The 14,665-nt window shown below is 37.5% G+C and overlaps 1 protein-coding gene across 3 annotated transcripts in view; it reads right to left on the reverse strand.

The window, feature by feature from the left end:
* Positions 1–14,080, reverse strand: part of LOC118221071 (cytoplasmic phosphatidylinositol transfer protein 1-like) — a 44,074-nt gene extending 29,994 nt beyond the window's left edge. The window contains exons 1-3 of one of the 3 annotated variants that reach the window (XM_035405724.1): positions 14,048–14,080; positions 11,554–11,642; positions 9,610–9,805 (exon numbers count right to left, since the gene is read on the reverse strand). In XM_035405724.1, the coding sequence (XP_035261615.1) occupies positions 9,610–9,657 (48 nt within the window). In that variant the 5' untranslated portion in view covers positions 9,658–9,805; positions 11,554–11,642; positions 14,048–14,080. Of the gene's footprint in view, positions 1–9,609; positions 9,806–10,331; positions 10,404–11,553; positions 12,105–14,047 lie in introns of those variants that run through there. The other 2 variants (XM_035405725.1, XM_035405726.1) reach the window with 2 other exon arrangements.
* Positions 14,081–14,665: the final 585 nt, after the last annotated feature.

Here is a 14,665-nt window from a genome sequence, read left to right on the forward strand (position 1 = left end):
ATTTGCATGGACATTATATGGAAAACCTCCCGATCTGGACAGATTAAAGCAGAGATCGTTGATCTTTGGAGGTCAATACTAATCCTGATTCAAACAGCCAGATGGCTCTGCAGTCTGCAGGCATCAAGACTGAAAATTTGCATGACAATTTGCACAATGGTAAAAGACCAAGCAGAGCCAAAGAGGAAATGTGGCTATTTCACACTTCCTGTCTTACAGGGCTATTTTGAGCATACATCTTTATGAGAACCAGGTGAAGTTACCCACATAATTCTTGAGCCTTCGTTTGTTGAAAGCTTCAAGTGACATTTGTAAAGAAATTATCTGTTTCTTTTCTGCTTTAGGAGCTATATTAAGCATTTCAGTCACCATTGAGAAATAACAATATGTGCTTTACCGAACAGGAACCAATGCACATCAGACAAATTAATCTTTCACCTTATGTTTTAACAGAGAAAAGCTAGATTTATCCTAGACACTTAACAGGTTGAGCACTAAGTCCTGTTTCCATGGTGATTATTACTGCACTGATATACAATGCTTTCAGAAAGTTTTCACCCACCCATGGATTATGCCTCTTTTTGCTATATCAAATTTAAATATATTTAAATGGAAATTCTAGATAACTATAGATAACGCAATAATAAAGTATTCAGAAGCCTTCAGAATTATACTCAAAATAAAAACTTGAAATTGACTTCTCCCAATTCTCATTAATAAAAGCCAGTTCAGGCTTCCATTTTCTTCAGAGATCACCCTATAGCTATATGCCAATGAGGTCCATCAGTGTCAACTTGGGTTCGGCTGCATGATTACACAACAGATATTAACAACTTTGTGAGGTCTCACATCTGAAACGGCAGATCGGCTCAATCATGTTGTCATGAAAGGGAAGGACCTGCATGTGGAATTTCAAGAAGAACCCAATAGGAGGCAGAAAGCTGGAGAAGATTATGAAAAGATTGGTAAAGTGTTAAACCATCCTTGAACAGCAGTTAATTGAAACAATTTTTTTAAATATGGCACAACCTGACACTTCCAAGACACTGCCAACCATGACAGATTTATCGAGCTTATTTTCAGAAAAGGAAGAAACTATCAGGAGATAAACAGTCTCTTCAGAAATTCGCAGATTTGGCCCCTTCGGAAGAGGGTTTAGATGGAAACCACTTCTGAGAAAGGCCAACATTAAGTCATGTCTGGAGATTTCCAGAAGCCGTGTGACCTATTGCGATGCTTTCGGAATAAACATTTGATTTGTTTATGGTGTGTGTCATCTTTGTATTGTAGCCAATGAAAAGTGTATATTGTTGGTTTGGGTTCATGTGAAGCCTGTCCTCTCTCCTAGTTACATAAGCTACCTAGTCTTGCTGAAATGATGATTGCAAAAGAAAAAAAAAAAAAAACATTTACAAAATTTTGTTTTTGTACCACTGCAAGGAGGTGTAGTTGGAATAGTCTGGACGATGACCGCATTAGTTACAAATACAGCAGTGTCACAGGATTAGCTCCAAGGAGGGCTTTTTTACAGGCCTGCCCAAAAATGTATTTCTGCCTACGCCACTGTAACTTGTGCTACATGAGTTAACAAAACATAAATCACTCCTAGGGCTTTTTTTTTTGGCTGGACTGCAACAGCGGGGCCAGCCCTACAAACGCGAATGTCTGTGACTGACTGAGTGAGTGATGAAGTTACACCATTGGTCGGCCGAGTTATGACGTCACACCATTGGTCGGCCAGTCCAGCTATACACTAGTTTTTGACCTGGTCTTGTTTATTATTCACTTGTGTACCAAAAATTCATTTTCATCAGAACGCCAGAACGTTAGCTTATTTAATCTCACTACTGTTTAAAGCGTTGTAACAAATAAATAAATATTACATATATATATGTGTGTGTGTGTGTGTGTGTGTGTAAAATGCAGATTTTGAAATGTCCTGCCTTCCAAAGACACAGCATTACATGGGCTAGTGTGACCACTTTTAGCATGAGGGACTGGGAAGCTTTTGTTAAAGAGAAATGAACATTGAAGTCTTATTTTTGCAAATAATCTTTGCATCATAAATTGATGCAATGAAGTTGAATTGTGCCTGTGCATGGAGAAATAATGCTTCAATGCATTAAAGTTTTAAGACCTAATGGGACAAAATGTGAAAAAGTTCCAAGGAGGTGAATATTGTCTGAAGGGACTTCACCATTCTCATCTCAGTCCAAAGTGGACAAGAATTCATATTAATTATTTAGAATGTTCTAACCGCAGTTGCAATTTTAACAAGATGTAGAATAAAATTCACGATCTTATATTATAATCATGGTATTGATCGTGTGCTGCCAAAGTCCGCCAAGTTAAGTAACCTCTGCTCTAGTTTGTGCACGCCCTTATGGAAAAAGAGGGAACTCAGAGTTATTCAAAGTTCAGTGATAACCACAATTAAAGTCTAAAACACCAAGAAAATCCAATATCTGCAAGCTAAAAAAGCCAATATGGGTTGCAAGGGTCCTTCTGTGAACAAAACTCTTGCTGTGTAAATATAATGACTCCTCTTTTTCAAACACCTATATTGGTAACCAATAAGAAACCTTCACAAGAGCAAGGTCCAAGCTTTGGGTGTTCTCTCATTCATGCTTTGGAATTACTCTGACCTCTCCATGTGAGTGTGTTAGACTTTTTCCCTGATGAATTAATCATTAAATAAAGGTAAATCCAAATGCTGTCCGCGCATTTTAGGCTATATCATTTGATTAAGAAGCAACCTATTAGCTAGTATTCTCCACATAATGAAGTCATAATATACAATTATACGTGTACACCCAAAAAATAATAAAACATGCACAGATTGTAACATGAAATTTTCATTTACCACTGCTTTACACCAGGCCAGGCAGTGGAGGATGGGCTCCCTCTCTACAGCCGGGTTCCTCCCAAGATCTATTCTCATTGGGGAGTTTTTTCTCACCGTTTGAGTTTTTTAACACCATTGTGCTTGCTATTTTGGGGTTCAGGCCTGCTTTTTGCTACTCTGTAAACCGTCCTTATTACAGTTTTCTGGGAGAAGCACTATACAAATCTAAAATTAATTTGATTTTATTTAGGTTTGTATAGAATCCCATAGCAAAACAAACCGTTACCATAATTTAATGACATTTAAAACTCCTTGTAAAACCCATTTAGCTTGTCTTCTGACATTTGAGTTGTACATCCAACAAAACACTTCCCCCAAAAAATATAGACTTATAAGATTCTGGAAGAATCCCACATTTCAAACAACTTCGTTGACATGTGTTAACTTCTGATGCATCAAAGTGTAGCCACAGGAATGTATAGGCTATCAAGAGTGCTAAGAGTTAACCTGATATTCCAAGCAAGTTCAGTCTATTACATTTGGCCCAAGGACTGAACATTTTTCATAAAACAGATTTAACTTGCTTTTTATTGCAAAACAACCAAGATAATTAACATTTAAATATTCACCATTTAGAGAACATTTTATATTTAGAGAATAACCAGGCCAATTCTACTTCATTGTAACAATTGATCTACACACTGCCAAAATCAATAGTACATCCTAAGAAATAACACCTTGCAAAGTGAATGTAGCTGAATAAATAATGCAAAAGACTAAATTACGCTGATGAGGGCACATTTGGAAATCCCAAAACTTTTCTCTGAAAAGGTGCCAACATCTGAAAATAAAAACCGGTTTTATCAAGTTTTTGTCATTAATTATACCACACTTTACCATGGCTTAGTAACAACATTTCAATCCGGTAACAATTGTGGTCCATCCCATGATGTCCTGCAAGAGGAACAGTTGTTTGAGGAATAGGCTAGTTGTTTGACAAATAGTTGTCCAGTTCCACTCCTGAGATTTCTAGCAGATAAAGAGGTCAATACTATGATGCTGTCCAAGGAGAGCGAAAGGTCAACTAAGGAGAGGACTTTGGTGGGAAGGATATCATCTTTGATTTAGCCAAGCTGAGGGTTTGTCATCCACTTTAAGATTTCTTGTAGGCAAGCTTCGATGAATGCTGAGAATAGTGTTTTGGAGGAAGGGAAGGTAAAAAAAAAGTTGTGTCATCACCAGCAATGATAAGACAGGCCATGGGAAATGATGACAAACCCAAGAGCTTTAAGTAGGCAGTATACTTCGTATGAAATAGGCCTAGAACTTTTTGAGCAAAACGAAGCAATCAGAACAACTGACGAACAAAAAGATGCGGTGTTGTGTGTTCGTACGGTGCAGTGTGCGACGGCCTCCAGGGAGAACTTTTCGAAAAGTTCTTTCTTGTTCTTCGACCTCCCCCTCTCAGCTATTGGTCCAAATATCACATAGTTGGTTACGTCACGGTTGAGAGTTCAGAGGTCTGAATTCACATGCTAATGTACAGAGAGTCAACGACAATCTCTCTTCTGTAGAGATGGGAATTCTGTGAGTTCCCGCATGTTTGATGAATGGTGCTACTCGTTTCAGCAAGTCATCAAAATGCCTAGCACACATTCAGAAATAAGAGAAAGTGGACCCCCTCGTCTAAACTTGCATTTGCTGAATGTACAGACAAAACTCTCCATTCTCCGTCCTACTCTGATTTAGAGGGTGAACGTACCATCTCCTTCGCCTTTTTTCTTCTTTTGCATAGCTAGATAAACTAAAGCCACTTTAAACATTTTAAACTTTTTGTTTTGTGTTGTGATCTCGCGTAGCCCTTCTCTTTATACATCCATTGCATAGCCGCGAGACGGAGGTCTGGTTGAGATTTCAGCCCCGATTAATAGCTGCCTCATAATTATTCACGCCCCAGCAGCGTGGAGTGACTTTAAACGGTGTGGTGTTCTCACTAGGTATACCGACAACAGTGTTCGTGGACATGTTCGCCGGTGGTTCTCAATCCTGAAGTTCTTTCTTCTTACTGAGTATACTGCCAGCTTTAGAGTAGAGAGTGAAGAAAGAAGGCCAAAAACAGAACCCTAGGGGAACATCTGTAGAGAGCTTATGAGATCTCAAAACTGCCAAGCCTTGTTTACTGGATGGTGTGGGCGTTTCACTGATAAGCAAATGAGTTAAATGACGTCACACATAACAAACACGCATGACTGAGGTTACAGGGTTGCACGCTGTACCTCTCTTCAGCTGATATAGCTAATTATCACAGCAGAAAGTAGTACTGGTAATATTTCTAAGTTAGGCCCATATATGTAGGAGCCCAAGAAGCCTAATCAATTACAAGATGATGTTGTCGTGGAAGATGCCTTAGCGCATCTGGCGCAACAAACCAGAAAATCGTAGGTTTAATTTGCCTGGCAAAGTGTGTGTAGCTGCTCGTGTTGTTATATTAAATTACATATCGAGCCAAACGAAAGACATGTCTAGCCAACATATGTAGCAAAGCAGCTAACTTTACTCATGTCCATGTTGGCAAAAATAGTGCCTACTAGCCTGTGCTATACAGCTAATACATCTCATTCAGAACTCTGCTATCTGACTAGTCTTCAATCTTCCAAAGTTCTCACATGTCACTCCCCTGCTGAGGTCACTCCACTGGCTGCCGGTTGCCACTAGGGTCAGGTTCAAAGACCTGACTCTGGCCTGCACTGTAGCCAAAGAGATAGACCCTTCCTATTAACACGACATAGCCTAATTCAACACTACACGCCAGCTCGATCACTCCGCTCTGCTGTAGCAGGGCAACTTGCACTGACTGCTATCCGTGTGAACAGTTCTTGTTTGTCCCGACCACGAAGCTAGCACCTCTGCAAGGTTACCCTCAATCTGGTATCACTCATGTATCACTTGTGTCTTAATCTTCTAGCAATTTCATGTTGCACTTGTATCTTCATCTTGATGTTGTAGCTCTTTATCTTATCTTTATCATAGTAAACATGCCTCACTTCTAGTTTATGACTTGCCATAACATTACTGACTTTGCCTGTGCTTACTGTGTTAACCAGACATAATATTCATGACTATGGATAACATCCTTTAATGAAAATTCAACCTTATCTGACCTGTGTACCGTATTTGTTCCAACGACTTTTGCTATGCACTTATTGTATGTCGCTTTGGACAAAGAGTCTGCCAAATAAAATGTAATGCAATAGTGGGAAGCTTGAATTGATGAAGGATGGATCTCTTTCATTACATCCATCCATGCTGCAACAATTGATCGCCATCTTTATCAAACTTGTTAGTAAATGATGTGTCAATCACTGAATGAATCACTGATAAATGTAGCCACGGCATTAGCAAGACTTTCGATTCTGCATCAAGTTAAAAGTACAAGCTAAAAACAAAATTCACTGTTCAATTTTTAATGATACTTCCCCCTACGTAGATTCACTGACATAATATCAACTGACATATGGTTTTAATTTCTGCAAGAACAACAATGGTTTGCATTTGACATCAGATTCCTGACAGGACATGGTGCTATTTCAGAAACCACACAAAATCAACACTAAATTCTGATCGCTTCAAGCAGAGCCAATAACCCAACAACTGCCCCTCCCCTTTTGGTACTGTGCCTTCAAAAATACAACTCAATATTTCCCAAGAATGGGGTTTCACAATAGATGGAACATGAGATCTAATATCATAATTCAAACATCCAAGTAACACTACATGTCAGCGCATGTGCCATAGTATCGTCTACCCCCTAATAAATCACAAGCACTGGCAGACTGAAGATGAATTCCAGCAGACATTGTGAGGAACAGCCATTGTCAACCTTTTCAACGAGCCTGCCACACTCTGCCTATTACATGGAAAAGGCTGTGTTGTGTGGGATAGTGAAAGAAGTATGTAACAATGCATGTATTAAGTATGTATTCAACTCTGGTTGGTTAAAAACAAGTAACACTGTACTGCAGACAGCCAACAGAAAAATAAACGAGGGGTTTGTTGCTGACTGCAACTACACCTGATATCCGAGGCTGATATTGACATTCTAGACAAAAATATGTGTCCAGTACGCAAGCCAATATCAAGTTTTTTTTTTCAAACAATCGACATAAAATAAATTGGAAACAATGCATTATATACACATGTAGAAACAAAACAAGGCATGGTTGATGACAATTTATTTTTGTGACATGATTCTTGTTCTACATTTACTTTTATATAAAACTGTGATGGATATAGACTAAAGACAGGTCTGGACCTACCATTTCCATACCAGGCAATAAATGGTGAAGAGTATCTCATGAAAGCCTGCTCTAAGGACCTATACACTGTATAACAAACAACTTTAGAGTTAAGAGAAGAAGAAGGGTCATTAGTCATTAAGATATCATCACATAGTATTTATTGCCCCACACTTCATGCCTGGAATACCTAAAAAAGTCTCAGTGAAGTCAGCCATTCCAAAAAACTGCCAGAAACATTACACTCAGCTTCAAAACAAGGTTGGACACAGACGAGAAAAAAAATTCTGCGCCTTTTACTAGGTCCACAAAATGAAGGACAGTAACAATACACAACAGCACACAACTACTAAATAAGTTAAATTACCCATGCCCTGGGAGCCAGAAGTCAAAAGCAAACAAATGGACACAAAACCATAGTTTCTCTCCTCACTTACATTCATTATGTTTACTTGTGTCCTAACTTAAATGCACTTCTGAACACCTCAAGAGCAAATGACTATGGACTAATCCAAACCAAGTACTTTCTTAGGAACTAAAATTTTGTATTTTAAGACAATTATACAAATTGTATGCAAGGGGATAAATCAGGGAAGTTATGCAGCCAATTATTCACATTATTTTGGTAATCTGAATTAACGTTATTATCCTAAAAAATAAAGTTAGACTGGACAGGCCAATAGATTTCAATCTCAACCAGTTCATGACAGAAAAGGAGCAGCTGAAGGTCACAAAAGAACATCTCAGAACTCCATATCAGCCTCTTGTAAAGAACTGAACTAAAAGTAAACATTAAAACAGCAGCAAACCAAAGTATAAAGTTTTTCCTAATGCTTAATAAATGGAACATCCATAACTTCCATATAACTAATAATTAGCCTAATGTTTGAGATATTCAATTTGATTGTTAATTATTTTCACAGATCAATTCCAATCTGGGATATAGCGCTAGCTAGCAAGCTAAGCAATAGCAGCCAGCTAGTTAACTTAAGAACAATCATGTTAGCTAGCTAGCATGCTAGATAGATTAGCCATAAAAGTACCATAATTCACCAACGAATACAGCTAATTAAATATAATCAATTGCACTTACATTCATTAATGAGTGTTTGATTTCTATTTTGTCTATTATTGCGATAACTTGTTTGTATACTTAGTAAACAAATTACATAGAATACAGAGTTAGGTTTAGGTTTGACTGGTTAATTCCACCAGTTCATTGTTTGACTAACTTAGAATCAACAAATTTGGAGATTTACACCCGGATTATTATTTTTAATAATTCATCACTTGAATTGGATCTTATTTTAATTAGCCTAATGTATGGCATTTAGGGATCTTCAGTTGTTTGTCCCATTAGGCTATCTTTTAGATGAGTAACCATTAAAAAGGAAATAACTAACAGGAGGCTGTGCTGAATTTAGAGCTGCCACATGATAAATTATTATTAGATCCTATTTGCGTAACATGTTTCACATGAAATGATCCTGTTAATATGTTTTTAAATCAAAACAGAACCACCATAAAGTTTTAACATGTTAAGTTACAGAATAAACATAGTATGGCATGTGACAGGAAATACAGTATACAACAATGAGCACATTAAATGTTGTTGAATAAAACAGGTTATTGTTTTATGACTAGTAATTTGAAGCCAGCTTTTCAAAAAGGTTTAAAATGTTCAACTGCATTTAGAAAACACATCTATGGATCAAACCCAAACTCACTTGTGCAAAGCAATTTGGTTATGGAAATATAATGCAAAAATCACAGCTGGCAAACTTTGGCTTGGGAACAATTCTGAAATATGGAAATGTATGGTAAAAACAATTCCCCCCAATCATTATATTTGTCTCAAGCAAAACTGTGCTCTTATATAAAGGGACACTTAGAATCGCTAATTTTGTGTCCAACCTTAAACTCACAAGTCTTAAATTTAAAAACAAGCATTAGTATACATAGTAAGACTACAAAAAGTAAATCTGGTGACAGGAAAAGAATAAACCCCACAGATTTGCAAGACGCTCTGAATGAACTAGCAGACAGATCCTAAACAAATGCAAGTTGCACATGTATTCACACAGAAAAAAAATCATAATATTTTAAACCAGATATGCACAGCTGTTGGCTTAAAACTGTGAATGCTACTTTTAAAATCCTCTTTTTTCCAGAGCCCTCACAATCCGGCATGCTGCATATCAGAGTGTTATAAAATACATGTGTTTTGAAATGAAATTCTCTGTCTGAAACAGTGGTCAGCAGAAATAATTTGACCTGTACTAAGATACAATGATTGGCCTCCAGATGGTGAAAAGCAATATTACTGAGAAATGAGATTCAGCATGAACAATATGATGGATCTGTACACATGATCATTGGCAGTAAATGGAAGAGGAGGCCAGAACATCATACAATCAAAAACAGCAGGTCAGACATTTATGGCCAGCATTATTGAATTAAATATCTTACCTCCTCTACACTCAGGGGCATGCAGATGCGGTACTCTTTCAGTAGCATGGCTTTTTAGACAATGTGGCAGGCAAGAGGGCTGATCAAAGGCACAGAACTGCAGCTGGCTGAAGACTCGGGAACTAAAACAAACGCTCCAGATAGTGAGGAGCTGTATCAGGCAAGGTCCACGTGCTGATGCCACTTCCTGTATAGGCTGAGGAAGAAAAAATACATGGCTACAACAAACTAACTGTTTTTACCTACCAAGAATACCTCAATCTTAAATCATGTTCGCAAAAAATAAATAGTCAAGTATTTACACAGTTGTGCTAAAAAAGAAGAAACAGGCACGCCCTCGTTTGCCACTAAATGGTAGGGTACAATATAAACAGTCAGGACGTTTTTGAATTCCGGACAAGCACGGTTAAACAATTCACGTAGAGAATCGCGTCAATAGAAATCATTAAGCGAGCATTAATCGCGGTGACTTTTGCAAATACTCCAAAATAAACATCAATTAAGACTGCTTTTCTGAGTTTCCTTAAAAAGTATCCTATGTATTTAATTTCTTTCACTGCTGTTAGTCCTGGAATTTATTCATTCTAAGTCAGAACTCCGGTCAGTTTGCACCTATTTATAATGTTAATTAAGCCGCAGAGTGAGCGTAATAGGCGTTATATAGAAAAGGGTGCAACTCTATATTACCACCGTTTGAAGAAATATGTGAAAACCAAATAGACCTATATATTTCGGTCACTTCGTGCCTGTTCTACTTCTGCGCCCGCACAACAGGGGAGGCTATAGGTCGCACAACTATTCAGATGATACGTTAGCATTATCAAGCTCGGGCCTTTTAGTTTTGAAATACCAGTGCTGAGTAGAAGGTAACGGGTGTTTAAACCGGCGTGAAATAACCATGTTTGCATTGCCATTTTACAGAAATTAGACTGAACACAAAAATTAATTAAACAATTTACGAGCCAAATGCAATACCTGCATTGCACAGCTTAGGAAATGCAGTGTTATGTTAGCTAGCTAGCACAGGTTAAGTGTCTGCTTTTTGGTATGACAACGTATAGAATGCTTTAACACTTTGGCTAACTAGGTATCAAGCCAAAAAGTTAACTTTCAGTCTACTACTTTTTTAATTTGTATTTTTTGTATATACAATTTGTGCAAAATAGCTGAATAGAGACACGGATAAAATCGCCACAGTGACAGCGTTACTTAATGAACGAATTGAATGAATTACACGAATGTTAAGCTGACGACTAGTGTTAAAAACCTTCTGCGTTAGCTATCGATATAGTCTACTGTTTTGCACGTTACGTAAAAGATCCACTTCACTCTCATATCCCTAGGACCCGTTTCACTAGGATTTGTTAATACACAATGCGAACTACACAGCAAACCAACGTTAAATTAACAGTATTAAATCATTGAATTGTTCCACTAAATACAAATGCTTTAACGTAAGTTGCAAAGATAGGATATTATGTTCAAATGGCATAATGATGTAAACTTTCTCAGAGCTATGTTTACAGTTGGGATATGACAGACTATTTTGCTTGGTAACTGGCTTTTTTTTTTTTTTAGCATTTACAATGTTATCTGCTTGCTAACTTTTATTTTAATTATAACTAGAAGGGTATGTCCATATAATTCAGTCACATCATTTTGTAGTTGTCAGCTAACGTTAAATTAACAGTTAGTCTAGATATACAAGCATATACCGGGAGAAGTGACTGGTTAACTGCAGGGAAACATGGTATAACGTTAACACTTGAACCTGTTAAAGTTAGCTTACTATAGACTAGTTCTTTTACGTCAAATTACAATTAGTTCGCTAGCTACCTTAACAAGGTCGGTACAGTAAGTTGGAAAACCACTGTAATGTTAGTAAGCTAGTACGCAGTATTAATAGTATAACTAGGATTTGCGATTGTTAGTCAGGAAACTTACCCAAAGGTTGCATTGATAGCCAGATAGCTTAGAGTCACGTCTTCATTCCTGCTGGAGCTCACTTCAGTTATACATTGAAGCCAGTATAGCTACAACATACAAACTAACGTTAACATTCGTTGAATAAACTCAATCAATTCAAACAGGTTCCTGTAAAATGTCCTTAAACAAGCAGTCCGGTCAAACGTGGAGAAAGGAATTAGCTATATTAGCTTAACCTAACTAACGCTAGCGAAGTTACTTCCACGGCAGACAGTCATATAGTTTTTTGCTAGCGAGCTAGTTTCTCTGAAATTTTTCTGTCTCCATGGCAGCCGAAAAGTCCCACCTCAGTGCCATTCACACGGCTTACTCCCGTTTCTCACGTTTTTTTAACTTAATTTTTTTTTTGCCAGTTTCGCTTAGTTTCCAAAAAAAAAGATCTCCAAAATACAGTACTTTATGGTAGTCGTTTGCGCTAGCAAGATTGCATGCGGTTTAAGTGTGTACTATGTGCTGCCACGGTTTATTCTTTATTAAAAGAAACTGTTCCCCAAACCTTCAGGTTTGAATGCTCTACACTGACACCTAGAGGACTATAAAAAGCATACCCGCTTTGGGCAGGAAGGTGATGAGATGCAGCATGATATTCTCATAGATATTCTGGAGGGTTTGCGAGGCGTGAAGCATCACGTGGCAGTTCTTTCGTAGGCGGACGTGAATATAGTGCTGTAGTTCAGCTTTCAGGGGAGTCGGGGCAGTTACGAGGCTACTGTCGCTTGTGAAATGTGAATCAGTTCACATTAGCTTGAGTGTTCTTGATGAAAGACTAACTGAACACGATGGCGAACAATTTTAGTAATCTAATTACAATTTTATCAGCCACATTAGCCTATGTGACTGAATTAACTATAATTTAGACTGTTCATTAGATTCTTTATTAACCTTTTATTTATTTTTTTGAATTTTTGAAAGTTTTTCTGAATCACGTGATCGATTAAAAAAGATATTAACTGTGCCACATTCCTTCACTAACCTACAGCTGTTCTGGTGATTGTTCTGGTGATCTGTAATAACATTAAACATTTCATCATGACAGTAGCGTATTTATTGGAAGGTTTTTATCTCTTATAAAATGACAAAATCAGAATAATACGCAGATTTTTTTCAACTGTTGCCTATTTAATTTTCATTTCAATTATTGAATATATTTTAATCAAACTGCTTTGAAAAAAAAAATATTGTGTGCATATTTAATTCAGAATGTGACATTTGAAAAAAAAGTAGGTCTATGTCCATAATTCATTAAGCTGATTTTTGATGTAGCTATAGCCATACTTGTTTGTTAATCCGGTCATCCAACATCAATCAGAATTACTGCTTTGTGTGATATTTAAAATGACTCAACTTGTGAGGCTGTCTTAATGAACTCTTATTAGAATTTTTTGCATTTAGCATTATGCATTTCTGGCAAGGACACGCAAAATGTGAAAACACAGTTATCACCAGTGTGTTGCTGCAATTCAGCTTTAGCATGGGAAGTAAATTATTCAGCAAACTGTGTCCCTGCATCATGATATTGTTCTAAAGTGACAGCCACCTTTTGTAAAATATGTAAAGTAACTAGACTTGGATTACAAGTTGTGAAAATGTCCTTATAGCTCATAGTCTCCTAAAATGTTCTCATTTGTTGCTCTTCAAAAAAAAAAAAACATGTGCATGTGGGGTTATGATGACTGTATGGCTTATGGATATGTGGATGAAAGTGTTCCTGGTTTCTGTAGTAGTTTTAGCCTTCTGGTGGTTGCAGTCATTCTTTGTGGAGGCTCCAGTAGCACAAGTTCTGACTGGCTCTTTGACAAATTCTCAGCCCAGCCGATGGACAGAGTAGGGGGTTTAATAATTTTCACAGTGGAGAGCAGCAGGCCTTTGGCACATCTCAGTTTGTGTCCTTAGCTAAGAAGAGCTATTCTAAGCCTTTACTCAATTTTTAACCCTTTTAAGGTGTAAGATCACCAATATGTGAATAGAATGTTCTCTACTGAACATTCTGATGCTGGTGTAACAAGCACTACTGGAAACCAATGGAATTCTCTAGAACTAAAAAAAAAAAACATTCCAAAAACTACTCTTCAAAGGGTTAAGCAGAAAAGAGTTAAGCAGTGAATACAAAAGAATTATGTTCTGTATTTGCTGTATTTAGATATTTTGTCACAAAGTCAGACATACACAATGGAGACAACCAAAGTGATTAAAAAGAACAAATGTGCATCCGGTTTAAAAACTGAGTACTACTTAAGAAGCAACTAAACATTTCGTTGTTAGGTTTAAATGAAACTATCTGTAACTGTGGATCTTTATGGAAAATGAATAAACAGTGCATAATATAAACAGGAAATGAGTACTGCTATCCTCTTTGATTCCACCAGAGTGGACTCAAAATGTTTGTTCAGCTCACAAGAGAATAGGAAGTGATGAAAAAGCATGCACAGTGAGACATCCCAGGTGTATTTACCCATCATCTCTGATCCCACACCCTTGGGACTGTGAATAAAAGAACAATGAAAATGTCATATGACAATATGTCACCAACATGGCTTAATATATTTCTCATTTCAAAAGAATACTAACAATGTCATGAAACATAACTGTAGGCACACATAACAAGCATTACTGAAAATTACTAATATTCAGTCTGCAACAGGAAATAAAGCTGCTTTTCCACCGCATGGTACCGGCTCGACTCGACTCTACTCGCTTTTGGTACCAGGTACTTCGTTTTCCACTGCAGATAGTACCTCCGTCTATGTAGCTGGTCGTCATTAGCAACACCGTACTTGTGGTCTGCAATGTTTTCACATCACCTTTTGGTATCGCCTCAGCTCGCTTGGAACCTCGACAAAGGTGATACCAAGAAAGTACCAGGTACCAGGTACTATCCACAACTTTTGCCCGATGGAAAACCAAAAAAGTTGAGTAGAGTCGAGTCGAGTTGAGCCGATACCATGTGGTGGCAAAAGCGGCTTAAGGTTGCACTGCAGTTCCTGCGGTTTTGTTGTTGCCTCTTTATGTCTTTTTTTAGAAATGCTGAATTAAATATTGCCGAGTTCTTTTAAGTGAAGTCAGTCAATAA

The sequence above is a fragment of the Anguilla anguilla genome, chromosome 2 (genome assembly GCF_013347855.1).
Source record: "Anguilla anguilla isolate fAngAng1 chromosome 2, fAngAng1.pri, whole genome shotgun sequence".
In the NCBI taxonomy this organism is placed as follows: Eukaryota; Metazoa; Chordata; class Actinopteri; order Anguilliformes; family Anguillidae; genus Anguilla; species Anguilla anguilla.